The following is a 22759-nucleotide window of genomic DNA, read 5'->3' as shown; positions in this document are numbered from 1 at the left end:
CTTCTTTATTAGTTCTGCTTTATTGAAGCGGGGGAGTTCAATCGTTATGACACAATTTGCTTTCGACAACTTTCACCACTCGCAAGCTATCGTCCCCCGAGTTGGGTGGATGGATAAGTCGTCAAGTGGTCATAGTTCAATTTTTCGCGTTCAATTCTCAGTCTCCCCTACACAGCGACACAACGTACCGGTCCTTTGCTCCGGGGGCCGAAGATAGAGCAATATTTATTCAAAAAGTTACCACAAGACTTCATCGCTTCAGCCAGCGCACCACCATCACGGGGAATATCGTACTGTTGGTCGCACTTTTGCACTTAATCTTGAAGAGTTTACTTTCCGAAAAGGGTAGTCGTTTGAAGGAGCCGGTCCCACGGTCCATCACAGTCGAACGATACGGTCGCATTTCTGTTCCAATTGTTCGTCATGTTCACTCGATAAACTCAGTTAAGAAAACTTTGCACGCTCTGCGCTGGATACACTAGCAAACCGCCATGTTGAGAGCTGCTAGCTCCACGCATTCTCGGTAGCCAACAGTTTGATTGCAATTTAACAACTTTCTGGTTGAATGGTGGCGAACCCACACACACACAAAAAAATAACAATCACGATTGTAACTCAGTTTTAGCAACAGTATTATTGGGCGTTGGTTGACTTGTAGTTCTCCAACCGTTTGTAACCTTGAATGTATAAAAAATGATCGCAATTAACACATCTACTAAACTTTACGAAAGACTTAAAAAAAATCTCCACTTCACAACATGCTATGCAGCTAACTGTCATTTCAAATTTGGTGAGATCGCCAAATGTCACTTTGAGCCGGCACTTTTGACAGCCCACAGCTGACGGCACAGATGTTGTGTTGATAACAAACTGCATTTTCATCGGCTTTTTGTACACCAATTTTACACCTGCATTTACCTAACTTTGCTCCAACAATTACCGTGCTTATTGCAACAGTTCGTAGCCTTTTTCGCTACTCAAAGCAAAAGACCAATTCGTATTCCAGTAAGTACTCCACAAGTGCCCCGAATGCGCTCTAGCGTATCACTACCGGCTGGTATTTATTATTCCTGCTCCATTCCGTAGCCATGACGGTGATTTCGCTTATCTCATCGACCAAATGCTTCGGTGGATTGCAAAAGATATACTCGCACCAGTCGAAAGAGCTGGCCTGCGAAATGAAGTTCGCCGTCTTTCTTCCCGCAACAGCCGAAGACCGGCGTCTTCCGGTGCTCTATTGGCTGTCGGGATTAACCTGCAACGAAACGAACTTCATCCAGAAAGCCGGTGCGCAACGTTACGCGACCGAAAACAATCTAATCATCGTCTGTCCGGACACTTCGCCGCGCAATGTTAACATTCCGGGTGAGGATGATTCGTGGGATTTCGGGTCGGGCGCCGGTTTCTATATCGATGCGACGAAGGAACCGTGGAGCAAGCACTACCGCATGTACAGCTACATCACGCAGGAACTGATCGATGTGGTAAACAACAACTTCCCGACGGTGGCGAACAAAATGAGCATTGCCGGCCACAGCATGGGTGGACACGGTGCGTTGATTTGCGCACTCAAGAACCCCGGTCTGTACAAATCGGTATCGGCATTCGCACCGATCAGCAACCCCACCAAGTGCCCGTGGGGTGAGAAGATTTTCAGCGGTTACATTGGAGAGGACAAGCGGGATGAGTGGAAGAACTGGGACGCTACCGAGCTGGTGGCCGGATACAATGGTCCCCCGCTGGAGCTGTATCTGGATCAGGGTTCGGAGGATAGCTTCCTGAAGGACGGTCAGCTTAATCCTCAGAACCTGGTCGATGCGAGCCGTGCGGCCCAAGTACCGTGTGTTTTGAACATGCGAGAAGGGTACGATCACAGCTACTTCTACGTCGCTTCCTTCATCGGAGAGCATATCGCTTACCATGCCCGGCATCTGCAGTAGACACGTCTGGGGCTGCCGTTTTATGTAAACTTTATGTCTTTTTGTGTGCGGTTAAATCAATATGATTGATGAACCAATAAATGGTCGAATTTTATTCCTCTTTTCGTACATCGCTTTTGTCCAACGGTGTTGATAGCGAGCGTCATTTCCTGGTTGGTCCTCGCATCTCGTGCCAATAGCCGATAAAGTATTCTCTCATCGGCCACACATGTTGGCTGCCGTAATAGCACCAAAAAAGTCCGAACAGTGCACCGCCGAGATGGGCTGCGTGATCGAAAATCCTCCAGCCCAGCAATATACCCGCCAGATCGATGCCCATAATTACTTTGATGGCCTAAGGGAGAGAGGAAAACAGGGTTGCTTTAAAAATGTGCTACAAAAGAAACTCTTTTCCGCCGCTTAAACTTACAGCACCGGCAGAGAATGTGTACATCGGCAGGAACAGTATGCTTAGCTGCGTGTCCGGATACTGAGAGCACACGTACGCCAGAATGCCCATGATTGCACCGGATGCACCCAGCGAAAGACCCGGCTGCCGCACTACCGTTTTGAAGACATGGCTAGCAAATGAGGCGATCACACCGGCGCTCAGATAAACGCCCAGAAACTGTTCCCTGCCGAGAGTGACCACCGCCGCGTGTGAAAAACTGTGCAGTACGTACATGTTCGCCAGTATGTGAAACAGCGAATAATGACTGAAGGTGGACAGGAACATTGGCCAACAAACCGCTTCTGCAAAGAGCAAGCCCTTGTTATTAGTCCGCTTCACACAGTAAATCCTCGCCCCGGTATGGCTTACTTGCAGCTGGATTGGAAGCGAAATATTTCACCATCGTCGGTGCGAGACTCGGTATCCGCCACAGACCGTACACGATCGCGTTTAACGCACAAATCGGTGCAAATATTCGCTCCCCTGGGGACAGCTTGTTCCACCAGCCGGTCAAATCTTTGCGCCACTGTTCCATCTCGTGACGATTTTGTTTCACCCGCTCCTTGAACCAATTGACGCTCAGCTTGCTTCGCAGTGCCTGCATGGCGCGCGATCGTATCGTTTCGTACTCCCAGATGGCGACGCCAACGAAGCTTCCCGTTGTGAACTAAAGGGAAGATGGTGAAAGGGTTAGCATCGTCTGTAGCAGTAAAAAAAAAAGGTGGGATTGCATTACCGCGGCAGTGAACAGCAACGATCGCAATATTTTCGACGGATCTATGTATCCCGACTCTATAGCAATCCCTTGCACCTCCGTCGGTACGATCGTTTGCTTGGGAGCAAATGATTCCGATCGCGTGTTTCTCGCATTTCTCGTGTACCTCAGTATCGTTAGCTGCCGGTCACTCCCAACGTTACTTAGAATTTTTCGCGGATGATGAAATATTGAGCCATACCTGGCAATAGGAACACAACAGAACCGGTTAGAAGCGAATGAAAAGCCATTGCCACGGATGTAGGAAACCACTCACCGGAAAACGGAAGGAATCTGCTGGCAGTTTAACACCAATCGTAGCGCCATAGTAATGTTCTGCGTAAGTTCGCCGTCGGAATACACCAATTACATTTTCTAAAATTGCAATATTTTCATGCAAACCAAGGCGTTCCGCGTTACACAAGTTTTCACTGCTGTTTTGTTTTGTTTCCGATGCTGTCAGCGGTTAACAGCTGATTTATACCAGCTGTCAAATAATCACGCAATCGCAAAGCGCACAACAAAACAACCCGTTTGACAGTTGGGATTTGGTTTTTGATTCAGCAGTTATGTTGCTTTCAACCTTTTTTATTATTCAAATGTTTCACTTTCATCAGCAATATTGTGTGCATTTCGCTGATTGTTAGGTGATGAATTTTTCTTTGATATTTCGTCCTGCAAAACATAAATATGTGGCTATTTTGATAAGAATAAGAATTTTCTGTGGGATGCGTTTTGCCCCGATTCCCTGTGCATTTCTTTGTCGTTCGATATTTGACAGCCACATGCACCGTTCACGCGTCGGCCAGTCTCGACAACATACGGTAGCATCACGCCATATCTATCCACGTTTTTGACACCTGCTCGATGAAGATTTACATACCATAATTTCTATTCTCTGCATAAAAATGATGCATATTGATTTTATTATTTCAAAACTACAGTGAACAAAATAATGGTCCATAAAAATCATAAATATTAGCTCAAGTTTTGTGTGAAATGCTTCATCATTCTGCCCATCTTATGTCAAACAGTTTCGTCGATCTTTCTCCAAAGCACCTGACAGCATCGGTCCGCACCGTACCTGCGCCAATCGACACTCAGCTTTTGCAGCTGATCTGGTGAATTTATTTCTCGTTTTCGGATTCTGCAAGTAGTGCACGGTGCGAGAAAAATCGGAAATGTTTTTTCCCAGTGCCTTCTAGTGCGGCCATACCTCCTTATCGCACGTTTTTCGAACCGCTCTTTATCCTGTCCGGGCTGTCTCGCCGTGTAGTGCCGTGTGTGTGTGTCCGTCTTTTTTTTCTTCTGCTACTTCAACTCTAACTTCCCAGCACCTAGAGCCCCTCGCACCAAAAACATCACGGCCGAATGCAAATCGTGCACAGGAAATCTCGCAACTCCCAGTGGTGGTCCACGACCAGTCGGGTCGGCTCTTCCGGAGACGCTCCGTGTGAAGGTGTACGGTTTTCGTCTGCCAGCTTCTGCGACCAATAATTGCGTGTACCTTGTGCGTGCGTGCGTACGTGCGTGTGTGTGTTGTTGATCGGTTTACGCCACAGTGTGCTGCACAGAATTTCGGCATCCGGCCTCCCTATCTAGTATCTAGTGGCCATATGAGATGAAAAGCAAAGCGCCACACGCCACGGCAAAATGTAATTGTCCAGTGAAATGTGATGGATGAAGCTGCAGATTTTCCGCCAGTAAAGGAAGGAATTTAGTGTGCAAATGTGCATCCTGTGAGTTCGCATAAGCGTGTGAGCACTACCACTCGGCAGTGCTATGAAGAAGAAAAAATAGTTTCCTTTCGCGTGTCCCGCATCCCGCATCAATACCTATTGTGCAAAATAAAAAAAAAAGTAATAGAAGAAAAAGTGTGCCCCCCACAGAAAAAAGTTGCGTGAAGTAGAAAAGTGCCTCTCGTCTACGGTTTGGGCATACTGCCTTCATTTCGCTCCTTTGTGTTATCCCCGTGCTTGCTCGATTGCCCGTCGTTCCTCCGCACAATATTCGCTAGCCTTGTTTTCGGATCAAGTTTTCAATATCCGCAAAGCCCGAAATCTCCCCCACCCACAACAGTGCCCTAGCGTGTCCTACTTCGATGAGCGAAGGTTAATAGTGAAACAAGTGAGCAGAGAAATAATAGTGTCTTTCGCTACAATTTTCTCGTGCGTTCGTTGGTGTGTGTGCGTGTGTTGTCTTTGTGTGAGAGGTGGCCTGATCTCTAGCCGGAAAGCAAAAAAAAAAAGGAAGAAACCAGTGGCGCAAGGTGGTAAGGGAGAAGGGTGGTGTAACAGGTGTCGCTTGCGGGAGGAAATGTCTCAGACCAATTCGTTCCAACCGTGGAAACAAACGCTCCCGGTCGGTTTACCTTCGAATCTTGGGTCCGCTATCTTTGGAGGCACTACAGCTGTCAGTGCAGCGGCAGGCTATGGAAAAATACCAACGTTACCACCACCACCACCACCACCACCACCACCACAGCAACCGACCCCGTCACCATCGTCCTCGTCGTCATCCTCTTCATCCCTGTCCTCCTCCGTAAGCTCGTCAACGCCGGCCCCGGGTGCGCTAGGCACACCGACGACGCCCTGCATTCCAACCGGAGGTCCTCCGATGCATACTCCACTACTGACCATCCCTTCGCCCGGAGGTGGTGCCGTGTCGTCCTCCACAGCATCCACCGGTGGACCTGACTTTCTCGCCCAAATGGCCGTTAACAAGCTGAAGCTGGGGAAGCTGAACGCCAGCTACGAACTGGCTGCGGCCGGTGTTGCAGCATCCCACCCACCACAGGCGGGCGGCACCGAGCTGGATGTGGACATGGGTGAGGACCACGATCCAAGTGTCGCAGCCATGAAGGCGATGTTGGCGAGTTCCGGGTGTCACAATCCGGCCGCGCTTGGGGACCGAGATCGCGAGCAGCAGATACAGCAGATATTCGAAAAATCCATCAGGTACCTTGTCCTTTGCCCATTAAACCTTACCAGCCAGTCTGTCTACAGTGGTCAACCTATACTAAACTGCGATCCCGCAACCCATGAAACTTCAACTTTGGCTGACGTTTAGAACCGAACAAAAAAAAATGCCTACTTTTCTTGACCGAGCGAAATACAAACACAAAGATGGCGAAGAGAATAACAACACTCACCCCATCATACCCCACAAAAAGTCTTTTTGGGGTGTTGTGCTGGGAATGCTGCTGCTCGTGATGGTGGTGCCGAGAGTCCCAGCAGAAGAAAAACAAATCATCCACGACCGCTATTATCGTTATCTGGCCTCGCGCCCGCGTACCTTATCGGTTTGATTTTGATTCCATTTGAGCTTGCGCTCACTCTGTTTTGGCTTGCGATTTTTGCCTTTCGCCTCTTCCTCTTACTTCCTTCCCCATTCGGGACGAGATTATTTGTTTTATTGTTAATGGTCGGTCGCCGCTGCTTCTTGCTTCGCACCCCGCGAAATGGCGAAATCTTCCTCATCGATCTCTGTCTATGGTTGGGTGCGCTAGCATATGTATTTTTTTGTAAACCCGTGAGCGCATATTTATGGCCTCGTTTAAGAATTGTGTCTAGATGGAATGATAGTAGAACCTCTTTTATATTTAGAAACGAACTAGTGATCTTCTCCATTTTTTTGTTGTACTCAGCATCGAGAAAAATAGATCAAAAGACAAGTATTAATTGCTGCTAATTCGCACCGCTTACTGGCTGATTTATGTCACACACCGCCACCTTTGATTGATGTATCAGTTCAATTAGCACTTTTCTCACATCCCTGGATTCGGATAGATGATTGATCTTCTTGAATATGATCAGTATCCATGGCCCATCCAAGAAGGGAAATGGCTAGATGCAAAGGCATGCTCAGGAAAGCTGGAAAAAGTCACCCTTATCCGGTTTGCGACGTCCTATCGCGACACCCCCCGCTTAACCATTCAAACCCGTCGTCGAATCATGCTTTTGTTTGATTTTGCCAAACAATCTGTAAACGGTTGCATATATCTTTATGGCTTACGATTGCACATTTTTGCAGTGACAACACTAAGAAGCAGATAGTGGAAATACTGGAGAAAATATCGACCCTTCGGCCGCCAGAACGTTTGCTGCTGTATCTTCGCATGCCGGGAGGATATCCGGAAACAGGTCCGTACGATCGGAAGCGTTTGTGTTTTTTGTTGGCCATCCCCCGTAAACTAATATGCCAATCTCATGCAACCCCCTTAGATCCTTTGCGTCAGTCACAGAACCCGCTCGGGACGCGGCTAGAGATTAATCATACGATCAACTGGGTTCGATCGCATCTAGAGCACGACCCGAATGTGTCAATTCCGAAGCAAGAAGTGTACGATGATTATGTGTAAGTGTTTCCTGTGATGTCTTGTTTACACGTCCAAAGCGCTTCAATCTTCAACCTTCCCATATTCCTTCCCGCCAACCCGCCACAACAGAGCATACTGCGCAAGGATCAACATTAAGCCGCTTTCCACGGCGGATTTCGGCAAGGTGATGAAGCAGGTTTTTCCCGGCATCCGACCGAGACGGCTGGGCACGAGAGGACATTCCAGATACTGTTACGCTGCAATGCGCAAGGCCACGAAACTTCCCATCCCGAAGCTGCCCGATCTCACCAGCGCCGGCGGCTCAATCGAGGTAAAAATCGAATTGTACTTCTCGTTCGCCTACTACTTCAACGTCCTGCCTCCGATGCTCTCTCTCTCTCTCTCGATTACAGAAGCAGTCCAGCGAAGGCCAAAGCTTCAACGAAGAAGAATCCTGGAAGGTGGTGAAGGCGTGGGCCGAAGCGATGCTCCCATCCTGCTTCACCACCATCAACGAGCTGGCCGGGTTTATCGCGAAGAACAACCTTAACTCACCGACCGGCATCAGCAGCCGGCAACAGTTGCACAAGAAGATCCTGCAGCGCGAGCTGAAGGAAAAGCGAAAGCTCTCCGTAAGTATTACCTTTTACAGGGCACCAAATAGTCCGTGTCACAATGTGCTAGAATGAAGTAGAAAGGGGCAAAAGACGGATCCCAGTTCTTATCGGCCAAAGCTCTCGTTTGCGAAGCGTGCTGTCGTGACAATCTTGAGCTTAAGGTGGACCCTTTCGACGGAACCCAGCCAACTGTTGCATCGCTTGGCACACGGGGTGTGTCTGTGTCTGTCTGCGCCCCCCCCCCCCTGTGTGACAGCGACGTGGCAAACTGCGCGAAGCACGCGCACTGAAACGTGACTCCGGTGTTCAAGTGCGCGCAGTTCGCAAACCGAAAGCGAGAACCATAAGTGCATAATGAATGATTTTTTTTTGTGCCACACACACACACACACACTGGGTTTTCTCCTTCTGACTGTTTCTTTTTGTTTGCTGTGCGTTTTTTTTTTGTGGTTCTTTTCTTCACCTCTTTACATGCACCAACGAAAGGCTGTAGCGATGAAGAAGCGTCGCAAGAAGCGCAGGAAGACACTCTCGACCAGCATTTGCGATGCACCAGAGTCCCGGAATACCAGCACGCCGGACAGTAGCAAAACGAAACCGATAGGGGCGTTCGGTGCGGTAGAAACGCAACAGCAGCAGCAGCGAACCGTAAGTACAAAGCAACCGCAGCAGCAACAGCAACCAACCACGCCGATCGATGGTGGTGCAGGCCTAAACACTTCCTGCAACGGGTCTGGCCCGGCCGGCGCGACGAGTCAGCTGCTCCAGCACATGATTAAGCGCGAGCAGCAGGATTTTCTCGACGAGGACAACAATAATACGACCTCGGCTGTCGTCGCTGGCGGCAAGATGATGCTCCTGCAGCGTCAGCACCAACAGCAGCAGCAGCAGCAGCAACACCAGCAGCAGCAACAACAACAGCATCAAAGTACAAATCTCAACTGTGATACTAGTAATGGTGTCTTGGAGTCGTTCAACAAAGACCTGATCATGGCGGTAGCGGCCAGCGGTTTTCTTCCACCGTCAGCGACCGGTGTGTCGTCCGTTATCGCCCACGGCACTCACCCACCGCAACATGTGCAGCAGCAACAGCAGCAGCAACAGCAACAGCTGATGCAACAACGGCTGCTCGAGGGCGGCATGCGCAGCCCGCAGGACCAACAATTCCTGCAGAATGTGTACTGCAAAAAGGTACGCCAGGCGCAACAGCTGAAAGCCGTCCAGCAGCAACAGCAGCAACAAGCCCAATTGCAACTGCAGCAACAGCAACATCCGCATCAGCCATCCGCCGGGCACGCCCAGTCACCGCTGTTCTTTCCCAACCGGCCCACGAGCGTCCAGAAGCGGCAGCTTGCCAACAGTGTCGCATTCGCTGGTCGGCAGAAGCGGCTGAAGCTGCTCCAGCAACGTCAGCAACGGTCGCTCGAGGCGCAGAACAACAGTGCGCCCCGGTACGACGAGCAGGGCAATCTAATACTCATCGAAACGCAGGACCCGACCACCCAGGACGAGTTTATCATTCCGCGCGAACGGGTCATCAGTATTTGCAACATGGACAAGAACGCGCTCGACGGCTATCTGAACTGCGAGGAGGAAAACTCGCAGGATCAAGACCAGGAGCTGTTGAAGTACTTCCCGGAGGAGGACGGTACCGGTGGCGGCTCGGCGCAACAGCAGCAGCTCGATTCTTCGGTCGATAACGATGGCGCCACGGGTCCGGGACCGTCGTCGTCCAGCTTCGGCACAGGTTTGTTCGATGACAACGAAAAGCTGTTTCAAATACGCATGATCCTCGAAAAGAACCAGAGCAACCAGAACAAACAGCAGATGTTGCAGCACCAGCACCAGCAGCAGCAGCAACAGCAAATGCAACAAGCTCTAGAATCCCAGCTGGCAGCATACGATACAGCGAGCACAGTGAACCAAGGTATGGGACTACAGCCCGGATCGGCAGCCGCCTCTTTGGCAGCCCTTTCCCAGCGTCATAACACAACCACGGGCGATCCGACGACTGTTGGTGGCGATGCATCATCATCCGTGCTCGCTCCAGATCAGCATCAAAGGCAGCAGCCAAAGCCGCACGACGGCGCACTATCTTCGCAAGCGTATGGAATGAATCCGCTAAACGGCACGACTGCCCCCGGTGGCAGTCAAGCGCTGTCGCAAACGCTACAAAGTCCAACGACACGCCGCAAGAACTTTAGCTTCGTTCCCATCTCCGAGCAGCCGCAGCGTGCCGGTGGTACGAGCGGAAAAAAGCTTTCGGGGAGCGGCAACATCAACCACACACCCACCGACAGCCCGTTTGTAAGTCCGCGAAGCACGCCGATCCACCGCAAAGCTCACAAAGCATCGAACGGACTAACGTTAAACTTGGGCGAGAACAAGTTCAGCAACCATCAGGCGCACGGACACCACCACCAGCAGCAACAGCAACAGCAACAACAGTTGCAGCTCACCGGTGGCGGTAGCTCATACAACCAACATCTTCCGCAACAGCCGCAACAGTCGCACCAGCAACAGCAGTCACGGTCCTATCTGGGCGGGTACATTAAGAACGAACTGCCGGCGTCGGCGCCACCCAGCCCTTCCATGATGCAACCGTACCGTTTCGGACCGGTAGGCATGAATGGGCTAACCTGTGGCATCACCTCTATGCCGACCACCTTCCAGCCGATCTGCAATCCACACGGAAGTCTTTCGTCGGCCGGCGGCAGCGGCCACAGTGCGCCGATGTCGTCGCTCGAGTCACGCTCCAGCAGCGTTCCGCTCATCCCCAACTACGACGCGTACTGCAACTCTAACTATAATTCCGTCTCGCAAACGCCCGTCCCCTCCGAGTACGATGATTTCACTGAAACGAGCAACATTTTCGACATACTGCGCGAACAGTCCAGCCAGCTGACGGCAGCGGTCAAGATCGAAGAATCGGAACTAACTCTGCCCGATCTGCTGCCCGACCAGCTGCAGCAGCAGGAAGACGGTGGCGGTGGAGGAGCATTCTTCACACGCTCGGCCAACTATAACATCGTTTCGCGTTCCGTTCCCTCCACGCCGCTGCCACATCTGGGTGGCTTTAGGGCGAGCGGGTCAAGTGCGGCTTCCGGGACAGGCAACTGCCTCGGTCCGATGGGTGGTGGTGGTCCCGGTGGGCTCGGGATGGTAGCGACCCGTTCCATGTTTGAGCTGCCCAAATCTGTCCCCTCGACGCCGATCGCCCTGAACGAGGGCAGCTGCCAAGGTGACTCGATGTTCCAGTACAGTCCGGAAACGTCCCGCGATTTTCTCATCAACGGGAACTCCGTCGATCGCAGCAAATCATCTGCCGCTTCATTCTATTCCCCGGTGGCCGGTGGCGGGTCCGGTCCCGGAACCGCTGGTACGAACGTGTCCGGTTCGCTTGCGATGGCCACGAAAGGATCCTCCGACCCCATCGGCGGTGGAAACGTTGCAGCGGAACTCGGTGCGTCACATGCGACCGGTGCCGGTGCCTGCTCGGTGCATTCCACGTCCTCCGGCACGGCCGACCCGATCGCACCACCGTCCGCCGATCTGGCCAGCGTGCTTTCCGACGGCATCGAGGGCCTTTCGAACGAGCTGGACAGCATGGCCGACTCAATGATCAATCCCGACATCTTGCGGAATCTGTAAACTGGTCTGTTCCACGCCGACGGTGCTCCACCCGAATCCCGAGGCAGGGCAACATTGTGGCTACAATGTAGGTCGACGTTTTATTTGTTTGGTAATTTATTCACCACGTGCCGCCGCCATCAACTGCGGTCGAGATTGTGTGCTTGTCTATATACGTCGTACATAGTAGTGCGCACCCGATCGTTCATTACCCTACGATCGTCCCCGGCCGACGCGCGGTACGGAGCGCTGCCTGGGCGGGGCGGCCAAGCGGCGGGAACGTACTGCTCTCCCCAATTCTGTACTCGCAAATGTTTCGTCTCGTTGGTTAGGTTTAGCAGCTACTACACTAGCGATGCACTTAAACCCCTCCCAACGCTCGCCAGCTCAATGAGTGCTATTTAGAAGGAGCATGCGATGCATTTGCTGCATCTACACTGCAGCTACTGCAGCATGAGCAGCAGCATCAGCATCGGCAGTGGTGGTATGCGGGAGGACGGACAGCAGGTTCAACGACGCTGCCGCCGTACATTCTCCCGACCACTCACACATGCACGTGCCCGGATGCACGGATCTCGCCGTCGCCGTTGTGACATTGGCCTTGAAATAGTGCACACACTTTCCACACTTGCGCACATCCATACCGCTCCGTGACGATGCGGTCGGTCGGTGGAGGGATGGATGTTGGCGGCGCGTAGTTTAGTTCTGCCGGCCGGCTGCTAGCTACCCTTTACCGTTTAAAGGTAAGTCAGTGGGGGGGAGGGTGGGTAAAGTGGAAGGGTTTCACTGTGGATAATGTTTTTCCCCTTTTTGCCGGCATTCTGCATCCCGCTCGCTAATTTGTTTCGCACAGCTGTGGAAGCTTTCTCCGAGATAGACTGAGAGAGTAAGAGAGTGAGAGAGCGATAGGAAAATGGGGCCGGAGCTCTAATGCGGGTTTTTGGATGCACATTGCAGATTTTATTAGGTCCCCCATCGAATGCACCCGGATGACGTGGGCAAGTAAAATGGAGAACGGAAAACATTCGTTTGTGCCAAGAACCATTTTACGACGCGTTTGTTAACTATTTTTAATCATCTACACAGATACACAGCTGCACCCGACATTTTATCATGGAAACCTTAAAGGAGGGGGAGGTTGATCATTTTCTCCTTTTACTATTTGACGCTCGATTTAAGCATGAAATGCTGGAACATTGTAACAAATTTAAATCCTGTGCGAGGTGCGCTCAACAAGTAGTGGGGTTTTATATTCGGTTTTGGAAAGTTTTTTGGAGAGTAGACAATGAATGCAATATCAAAAAATGTCTGATAAATAGCTTCTTTAACTTGTGTTAATATTTTCATCAGCAGTTCACCTGCTGAGGTTGATGAGCCTAGGGCCAAGATAAGAATTTATTTCAAACACCCTTCGTGCATAATTTTAACTTCGCAATTCGTCACACAAACACGAACCCCTGGGGGGGGAGGTGAGCTAAAGAGATTACCCACGCTATTTATTGTTATTACAATGTTCCTCACAATGTGCTGCTACTGCTTCAATACATTCCAACCGATCGAAAGTTGTTCCCTCTACCACGGCCACACGCACCCGGTTGTGGTCACTTTGGCATGTAAATTAGCAGTTGAAAAATCAATAATCCTCGCCACCAACAATCTCGATCCTCCTCCGCACGGTGCAACCGGAGCGTTGATTTACGGTCCTGTACGGCGTTTGACTCTCGTACACGTGCCAGCTGCTAATAGGCCAACAAGACACACACACACACACACACACACACACTCTCACGCGGGCAATACAAAGTTGCATGCTGTGATGAAACGGGCAGAACAAACAGCAAACAAAAAAACTAGAGACGAAGAACATTTTGTGCGCAGTGATCATGTGTGTGTGGAAAACTAGCTTCCAGACGTATTTTAGTAAATTATCTTCACCCTAATCCCATGATGATGGGGTGTGAGTCACGGCGAGTAATGCAGCTGCTTTACCACAAACGTACTTGATGCCCAGACCCACTCGCAATTGATAATAGGCGACCGCTGCAAACAAGAGCAGCCATAAATATTTTCATTTGTTTAGAAAAGAAAGGCTGGTAAAATGTCCTCTTATCGTACGGCGATACATTGTTGCTCATCAACCACCACTATTCCGCCACTATCGATAAGAAACACTATTGCCAATTCAATGGCGGGGTGTATTGCGTCAACATGGCTAGACTTGGCCATGCTCGAGCGTCCAAACGTTTGAGCTGGGAAAACTTTCGCACTCCAGTGTACGGGGTGTTGAAGTAGCAAATCTTACCTTATCGGACATCTTGTGAGCGGTTTTGCTGGAGCAAGCGTAAAGTGAAGCAGCCCTTTCCTGGAATGACAGTATGGTGTGTTGCGATTAAAGGGAGCTGGTTCGATTGATAAGCACATCGGCGCACGTGCATCAGCATATGCTAGGGCCGCCGAAACCTTCACCACTCACGTGGGTGAAAGTGATCGATCGGTCGGTGCTGATATGGCGTCGAGAGCTGGTATCGTTTTTTATCATAGATTCATACGGCAGTGATTAAAGTGTTGGTGACACACAAGCATCACACCAAGTTGGACCTTCGTTGCGAGAGGAATGCAAGCATAAAGGGCTCGGAGCATGTATGAGAGCAAGCGAGAGCGAAACATAAAAGGCCCTGCCCTTGAACGGTACCACAAGTTCATCGACTTTGCCGGTTTGTTATGTGCCTCCACTGCCATCATATGCAGTTCCGGCAGCGTGACAAGCCGGTCCGCCCGACCACACCACCGTGTGTTGTGTAACGAATCTCGCATACACTGGGGGCCTACGGACTGGCTGGAAGATGACCCGCTTTGGTGTGTGCGTGTGTGTGTGTGGCAGGAAGCATGACGGAGCGGTCATCCCTTATAGATATATCCACCCGAAGCACCACCGTCACAATCGGTCGCCGGTGCTAGTAGCAGAAGATGATTATTACATTGCACCGGCTGTAACGTTTGATGATGTATGTGAGGAACCCCAGCCCCCACATGCAACATGCAGGTGTGTTGCATCGTACTATGTGTTTAATTTATACTATCACTATCGATCGCGATGGCGTCACTCGCTGTGTGCCGCACGTCAATGTGTCGTTTGCCACTTCTGTGCTCTCGCGAAGATCAAGCCGGGCTTTTGTCCCGGCGAAGTAGTGCAGTGGATGATGGAAAAGTGCATAAGCAGCACACCTCTCCCCCGGCCTCCAGACCGATCGGGAACCGCTCTCTATCAGGGGCGTTATGTAAATGCACTTGCACTTAGGGCAGCTGATTAGAGGCAGTGGTTGGGATAGCTCGGGGAGGGTTACCAAGGCCTTGGTAACAAAAACCTTGTTTGCATCGTATCCCGAGGGATTGCAGAACAGTGAACGGGGCATTGTTTGTTTTTTACTTGTCCGACCTCTGCTGGCTTTACCAGCAGTTTACCATTGATATCAATCCCTCCGAATAACTTATTCAACTTCTCCACACCTACAGATTTAGAATTTGCTGGAATCTGAACGGGAGAGGCGTCAGTGACGTTGGACCGGGATACAAATCCCATCCAGACGCAGGCCTTGACTGACTGACTACCTTGCTAAGAAATGGCAGGTCCAGGCCTTTCGAGGTTTTAGTGAACAAGGAAGGAAGAATCTGAACTAGTGGAGAAGACTGATTGTCAGATTTTTATAATGTTGGACATAAACGATGGCGATTGGCTTGAGGCCAATTTTTCACAGACCTGTTTTACTGTTTGTGAAACCCTTAATGGAGGCCATTTTGTTTTTCTAAACTGTTTCCATAGGGTGTTAGCTACTGCACTGGCGTGTGCATGTGTCTGTGTTGGGAGTTGCAAAAGTATATTTATTGGTTGGGTTTTGTAAACTCTCCTCCTCCCCCCTCCTCCCAGTGTGCCAACCTGTCCCAGTGTAATATCGAAAGCATCTCAATCTCGACGTGCAGAACCGATAAAGCGAGCACACGTGGACAAAAGAGCTGGTGCAGGAACAGATTTAAAGTTTAGTGATTTAAAAGTTGGCCGAAAAACAAACATATTCTACATAAGAAAAACACACACATACACACAGAGCTTTTAGGGAGGTTCCAATAGGATGATGATGATGTGTAGCGGTAGTGAGTAGTAAGATAAAACACGAGGAACAAAACGTTGCACAAATTTGAACGTAATCAAAAGTAAGAAACAACAAACAAAGAAACACGGAAAAAAACGGTTTACATCTCGGACCAAAATTTATTTACAAATGAATAGGCAAAATTTAACGAAAGCAAACGAGTGGAAGTCTTCAGCGTTACGGACGCAAAATCAATTACAAATCAAGTGCTAAAAAAGAATGGAAAAAAGAAACAAATTATTAACGAAACTTTAGGACAAAACATAAAATTTAACCGTGTTTGGCGTACTGTTTAGGTATCTTTGGAATCTATGATTCTGGTGCGATTCTGGGGGGGGGCTTTTCACCCTTCTTCTCTTTAACACAAAAGGTGCAATGTTGAGCTAGTAAGAAAGAAAAAACCGAACTGAAACAGCAAGTTGAACAGTATACCAGAACACCTAGATCAATGAGCGAAATCCCACCAGAAAGCGCGAGCGCGCGTGCATGTATGAATGAATGGCAAGAAGCCGAGGACCGGAAGGATTAAAAATCCACCCCAATAGTGTCGATTTAAAAAGGGGATGTTCGCACGCTATCCTCCCCCTCCCCTCCCCTGCACGATATATTACTCTACCAATCGGTGTGTGTAAAAACGTAGAAACCCTTAACGCATACAAAGCCGCCGGCGAGAGAAAGTCTCGCGCGAAACGGACACGGAAAGCAAACGGAACACACACACACTGTGTGTGCGCTGCGATACAGGTTCCGTTCTTCAGCCACAGGGTAGGCGAAACGATAATCCTTAAACACCCCTATGTTTCTAGTTTCATTCTCCCAGAGATTCTTGTCCACTTGTACACATGTTGGGCGCATGTTAGCGTAACCGCATAAACACACACAGAAAGTGCAAATTAATTGTTAAGTGTTGAGTTGTTGCAAAAAAAAAATTAATCCACGTTACATTTATGTTTTGTTTTGTTGCTTTATCGCTAAGGCGAGAGAGAGAGAGAGTTTTGTACAAAGGAAGCGAAGATCGTAGCCCCACGTGGAGGTGCACGCACGTGTCGATCGATCGTGCCGTGATCGATTATTACCAGCGTATATGTAGGCGCTAGAATACAACGATAACAAGTAATCTATATATATTACCGTACAGGCGACGCGTACCGATCCTTGCAAAGGAATAGTTTATTTTTCCTCCTTTTTTTTATTGATTAGTTGTTATTACTTGTTTGATTGTTTGTTACATTTAATCGCGCTGCAGTGGCGCTTTTTTACCACAGAAAAGTACTAAATAAAATCGTTAATCCGTGTACGCGATCGTTCCCAGATTTTTGTTCTTGTTGTTTTGTTTGGATTTTAACTAAAGCGATCCAAGGGGTTAGGTGTGTGGTTTTTGCTTTCCACTTTGCCACAGCATCAAAGAATCGAACAATTAGTAGGGACAGTAGGAAAATTTGGCAAAAAAACAAAACAAAACAAAAAGCGAAAGGGAAAAGGGCGTTTTTACTTTTTCGAGCGATTATAAATCGCTTCGGGGCGGTAAGGCTCCGAATAGTACGAACAAATGATGGTGAAAACGAAAAAAAACTCACATAAACACACACTTATATTCATATGATGGATGTGCCTAAAACAATATACGAACAAGCTAAACACACAAACACACATATAGTGGAAACAGTTGTAATTGTGGTGTGTCCGCTTTTCTTTCTTTTTCGTTCGAGTAACAAGCGTCCGAAAATCCTCTTTTCACATGTTCTGGGAAGATCTTGGAGCGAGCGTGAAAGCTGTGAGGATTATCCTCGATGTTGTCCAGTGGATTATTTCTGCATCAAGCAGACGATGAGCCGTGCCCAAAGTCTCCCAAGGTCCAGAAATCTTGGCGAATCCTGGCACTCAAAAGGTTAGAAGAAACAGGATCAACATGGCGTAAAACCCCCCAGTCAACAGGTACTTGAACTTTTTAACGGAGCGATCAGCAATTCTTTCCATTACAGCTCTACAGCATCAACCTCCACAAAGGTTTATTCTCGTCCGCCATTAGCCGTTTCTCAGATGTCGTAGGACTCAGTTACATTCCGCAGGTAAGCAAGACTCTATTCCGCACATTTTCACACCCAACAACTCCTTCATGATGACGGCAATCCTTTCGGAGTCCTTGACCTAGATCTTGATAACTCCACATAATCCTCTCGAAAGGGTTTTCATCTATCAAACAGTGCTTTATTATCTTCTATATCACTTATTTCGGTACTTCATAAATTAACGCGTCGACGTACTCACAACGTAATAAATAAACGGTTGTACAAATCGCACCTAAGAAACATCATCCGCCAGCTGCAACTGCTTCGCTATCCTTGAGATTTCATTGTCCAGCGACTTGTCCTTCAGTTCGCACACGTAACTAAACTGTGCCGAACAGTCCTCGCCCCGATACCCGTACGTGTACAGCGCAGAATTGTAACTTAACCGTAGACAGCGTCCACTGCCCGTAATCTCCAGCGTCGGTTGCTTGCTGTTGGTCGGATTGTTAACAATCTTAGTATCTCCGGAAGCATCCGTACCATTGCTCAGCTTCGTTGCCTTCGTTGGTGAGGCACTGCCGGTCGACGTGCCCTTGCCCGGTTTGGACGCCGTTGTGATGGAGCTTAAGTTTGTGTTGGGATTAACCGGTTTGGCCGAATTCGCCCAGATCCAGAGCAGTCCGGGATTGAGTCCACCGAGCCAAAAGTCCTTGCCGCGGTTAACCGGATTGTTTAGTATGTACGCAACCACATCCTGGAACTCGGCCACCGTTTCAAACTCTGCCAGATGGGCACCGTACGATTTGCACATCGTGCTGGCAGACTTCCAGTTCAGCCCGCGCTCAATATCGAAGTGATAGCAACGATCGTGCACCTGCGTAAAGTTCTGTGGACACGGTTCTTTTGTGGAGAAACAGGAAACAAACGTTAGCGTTAGCGAACATCAAACGACCCAATCCATGCTTCTTACCCTGCTTTTGGCTGTTGCCTGCCATCAGGAAGTAGATGATCTGCTCCGCCCGGCGTAACCGATTCTCCATGTAATCCACCCGATACACCAGCTTCTCGATCGCACCCAGCAGATACAGATCCGTTTCGGACACTTCGCGCGGAGAGGCGAGCAGCTCGGTCGGACTGGCACCACCGAACGTTTGGCGCATGGGCGTGAATGTGGCACCATGATTCGCACCGTTCAGATGATTGTCACCGAACAGCCCACCGGCACCGGTACTGGCGATCACTTTCCCTACCGGTGGTGATGCTGGCCCACGGTGCGCGTGATGCTGCTGCTGCGGGTGTTGCGGGTCGAGCTCGAGCGCTTCGCCGATGCGTTTGTTGATGTAGAAACTGGAGGTTGGAATGTACTTTGGTGCCGGCGCCGCCACGACGGTCGCTTGCATTACCCGACTTTCCCTCGGTGCACTCGTGGCACTCTGGTTCAAGCTGCAAGATACAGAAACGAGGCACCAAAGTTAGGTATGATCAACCGTACGCACGCCTGCTCGTGTACACTCGATCATCGATCGGGTTGCAAATCGATGACGGTGGCGTTGCTTTCTACTCAGGTAGAGATTGTTACTCCCTGTCCCTGTTTGCGTTTACGCAGATTATGGTGATGTCTCCCGGGCTTAATCGGAACTATAATTAGCAATGTCAGCCTTATCCTGTTTCTACCATGACAGTTGTTTGGACAACACTGCTTTAAGTTTTTAAAACTGTTCACCAGGTATTTTAACTGTTCGCAATTTCCATACTTTTATTGAAGACTAATCCAGCACTGTGCCAAGACTGTGTGTTGAGGCTTAGCTCTTGTGAGGATTTACATCCAATTTTTACATCGCTCGTCGATACACTTCAAGAAACCCTGCTATTTGATAAGTACGCCTCGGATCGAGTTATTTACTAAGACGATCGCGCATCATTACTCGTTAATGGGCTCTTGAATAGCCAACTGAAAACACGACATTGAAACCAATTCACACAGTCCATTGCCCTCCCTATCCGCCATCTCCAACACTGCGCCGTTTATATTTAGCTGAACTCAATTCGGAATCAATTCCCGCCGCGTGCTCCATTTTTCTGCTACACAAACGATCGCGATCACTTCCGGCTTCACAAGCGAGCCGGGTGAAAAAAAAAACGAGCACACAGTCAGCGTGCGTGTGGTAATAATTGCTCACCCGACGGTGTACTCCTCCAGCAGGCTCGACCACAACCCGTCGTCCTCCGACCCATCCGTCCAGTGGTGGGCCCCAAGCCGGACGAACGATTTCTTGCCACCACTCTCGACCACATAGATTCCGCCGACTTCACTAACGGTCACGCCTACGATCACCACCACCAGCAGAAGACGCATCAGCCCGGGATATCCCATCTCAAGGGGCCGGATTTGGTGCGGGAACTCGGGATTCACTGGAACGCCCAAATTGGGAAGGTCTGCTGTTCTTTTCGTCGGGACCACAAACCGATCACACTCTCTTCTTCGATACGTGCCCCACACTCAACGGTCACGTTGCGTCACGTTTTCCGTTTTCTTTGAATAAGTTTCACTTTCAACCACTTCACCGGCAGACACTGAGGCGACGCGTAAATGGCATTATCTAACACGACGAAGATCGCAAACTGTACGCCATGGCATACGGACTGTGGCCTGGAACACCGTCGACCAAGGATCGCTAACGGTGACTATTATCCAATTGCGTTACAAATGTGGCGCTAAACAGAGGTAAAACCCGATCGATGTCGAGATCGCGATCCGCACGCTTCTGCGGTCGTTTGCACAATGTCTGCCACGGCCGAACATCCATTCCGTACCATGGCAAAGAGCAATCCGCAACCAACCGCCAGCAGTACCCAGGTCCGATTTGGGGATCTCCACCGTCCAGATGGAAGGGGATCTCAGGGTGTGTGTGTGTGTGTGTGTGTGTGTTGGTTTTTTGGTTGCAAACTGACGAGGTGTACGGGGTGACTTTCTACATCCGTTTCGCATGCCGATATGCCGGTGTACAAAGGCCAATGCAAGGAGCGTCACCAGGGTTCAGGTGGACGTGCAACCACCAAAGAGACGGAACGCCAGTCAACAGTGGGATCGATAGGCGGTGGTAGCGGATTTCCCATTACCCCCCACCGGCCACAGGCCAGCGGGCGTACATCCGACGGTGGGGCATAATTTTTTCCGCGCTCTTCCAGCGGCTGGAACACCCGGGACACCGGAGCATAGTGGGATTTGTAACGTGCCGTAGGTGGACAACAAATTGGCATTTTATTTAAAAAAAATACAACATAAGAAAGGCCTGCTTTTAGAAAATCCCAAATGGGTCTAGAGAGTAGCTCCATCGAATCCGGATGACTTAATATGGGTAGCGAATTTTTTGTTAGGTCTTCCGAACAACTGGAGTCGGCGTCATAACCAGTAAAACGGTTAAATGTCTTCTCTCTTTTTAATTGAGCTATTACTATTAAACTATTAAACTGGGGCGGTCCGGTGGCTGAGGCGACAACGGCACCGGTCTTCACACGGCAGGACCGGGGTTCGAATCCCATCCAGATCGCGTCCCCGTACGTAAGGCTGACTACTTTACTTCGGGTAAAATTAAGTCACAGAAACCCAGAAATGGCAGGCGCCAGAAATGGCAGGCGCCATCGAGGTTGTAGCGCCAGGGAAGAAGAAGAAGAATTACTATTAAACTATTTTGTAGTTGCTATTGCTTGTCTTTAATTTGTTTTAGTTAAAACCCGTCAGCCAGCGTCTAGAATGTCTTATTCGATAGCTGTCCTTACTAGGAACATTGTTCGGTTCTTACTTATTGTCTAGAATTTAATCTAACAGGAAGTCTTCACTATCCTCCACGATTAGAGACCCAAAATTCTTAATTTAATGATTATTTTCCCTGGCTCGACTTCATTCTCAAAAAGAGTAATTGCTGATGTAAAATTACGCCCCTACAAGCTATTGCTTATGCAAAACTCTATTTCTAGACGGCAGATGAGCGAAACTGATAGCGTTTGCAGTTGAACGTCTTTTTCCTCTAGCCACTTCAATAATCGCACCCTACTTTGTAAGACTTAAAATGTTGTAAAATTCTACCGGGCGGCGATAAGAGTGATAGATAGTGTGCACGGAATCGTACGATCGCAATCTTGAGGTCTTCGAATTTTCTAGTTTAAGTTCTTTTTCGTTCGAAATTTTGTTGCGTCCACAGTAAAGGGTACGCTTAACGTAAAACTTCACTACTATCGATCGAAAATCGGACGATTGGTAATCTTAATAGCGATCGTTGAATGATTTTTAATCTATCTCTTTCCTTGCTTCCGGTGGCATTTCTTCACACCGTTAAGCTTCCCACCCCAACCTGACACCTTTTTCTTGCCTTCGTGACCTATTTCAGGGGGATTTAGAGTTTTTTTTATGAGCCTTGTACCAATTTGCAGATGGAGATGAATCATAAAACTGAGTTCCCACCGGAATAAAAAAAATTGACCACCCGCATCCAATGGCCCGCTCCCACCGTGCCAATGCCGTCGTTTCCCGTCGCTGGTTTTTTTATTTCGAAAGTATCGGTGAAATGATCGGGGCGCGCGAGCCCGCGAACAGACAAGAAAGGAGGATGTTAAATTTGCATCGCGATCGCCAATATCACGCAGCAGCAGCAGCACCACCGTTCGATGGCGAGAGGTGTGTATTTCTGCTTCTTATCATCCTTACTTTTTCGCGCTTACTTTTCCATCGTTCAGTGGCGCAAAATACGCGGCTTATGGCCGTGAAGGTTACCCGAACTTCGTTTGACGCCAGCAGATGTTTGCCCGGTGGGGGGGAGGGGGTTGTTTTTGTTTTACGGTTTTATTTTATTTTCATTCAACTTTTAAATCATATTTGCGTTTCTCTTTGTGTGATGTACGGGGCTTTATTTTCG

At 49.3% G+C, this 22759-nt stretch overlaps 4 protein-coding genes across 4 annotated transcripts; 2 read left to right on the top strand and 2 right to left on the bottom strand.

The window, feature by feature from the left end:
- The first annotated feature begins 813 nt into the window (after nucleotides 1-813).
- Nucleotides 814-2048, top strand: LOC118504932 (S-formylglutathione hydrolase). The gene is made up of 2 exons (XM_036040025.1): nucleotides 814-1005; nucleotides 1087-2048. The coding sequence occupies exon 2, from the start codon at nucleotides 1089-1091 to the stop codon at nucleotides 1938-1940; it is 852 nt and encodes a 283-aa protein (XP_035895918.1). The 5' UTR covers nucleotides 814-1005; nucleotides 1087-1088; the 3' UTR covers nucleotides 1941-2048.
- Nucleotides 1987-3601, bottom strand: LOC118504931 (presenilins-associated rhomboid-like protein, mitochondrial). The gene is made up of 5 exons (XM_036040024.1): nucleotides 3402-3601; nucleotides 3107-3326; nucleotides 2740-3037; nucleotides 2350-2672; nucleotides 1987-2274 (listed from the first exon to the last, which is right to left on the bottom strand). The coding sequence occupies exons 1-5, from the start codon at nucleotides 3449-3451 to the stop codon at nucleotides 2083-2085; spliced, it is 1083 nt and encodes a 360-aa protein (XP_035895917.1). The 5' UTR covers nucleotides 3452-3601; the 3' UTR covers nucleotides 1987-2082.
- A 571-nt stretch (nucleotides 3602-4172) lies between these two features.
- On the top strand, nucleotides 4173-17509 carry LOC118504923. The gene is made up of 7 exons (XM_036040008.1): nucleotides 4173-6081; nucleotides 7157-7266; nucleotides 7348-7480; nucleotides 7572-7773; nucleotides 7856-8074; nucleotides 8546-12432; nucleotides 12543-17509. Exons 1-6 carry the CDS (start codon nucleotides 5441-5443, stop codon nucleotides 11708-11710), a joined length of 4470 nt encoding a protein of 1489 aa, XP_035895901.1. The 5' UTR covers nucleotides 4173-5440; the 3' UTR covers nucleotides 11711-12432; nucleotides 12543-17509.
- Nucleotides 17510-17863: 354 nt separating this feature from the next.
- On the bottom strand, nucleotides 17864-21365 carry LOC118504928. The gene is made up of 3 exons (XM_036040021.1): nucleotides 20027-21365; nucleotides 18817-19289; nucleotides 17864-18746 (listed from the first exon to the last, which is right to left on the bottom strand). The coding sequence occupies exons 1-3, from the start codon at nucleotides 20218-20220 to the stop codon at nucleotides 18139-18141; spliced, it is 1275 nt and encodes a 424-aa protein (XP_035895914.1). The 5' UTR covers nucleotides 20221-21365; the 3' UTR covers nucleotides 17864-18138.
- Between the last annotated feature and the right edge of the window lie 1394 nt (nucleotides 21366-22759).

The sequence above is a fragment of the Anopheles stephensi genome, chromosome 2, assembly GCF_013141755.1.
Source record: "Anopheles stephensi strain Indian chromosome 2, UCI_ANSTEP_V1.0, whole genome shotgun sequence".
Lineage (NCBI taxonomy): Eukaryota > Metazoa > Arthropoda > Insecta > Diptera > Culicidae > Anopheles > Anopheles stephensi.
This window is presented reverse-complemented; position numbering and strand designations above follow the sequence as displayed.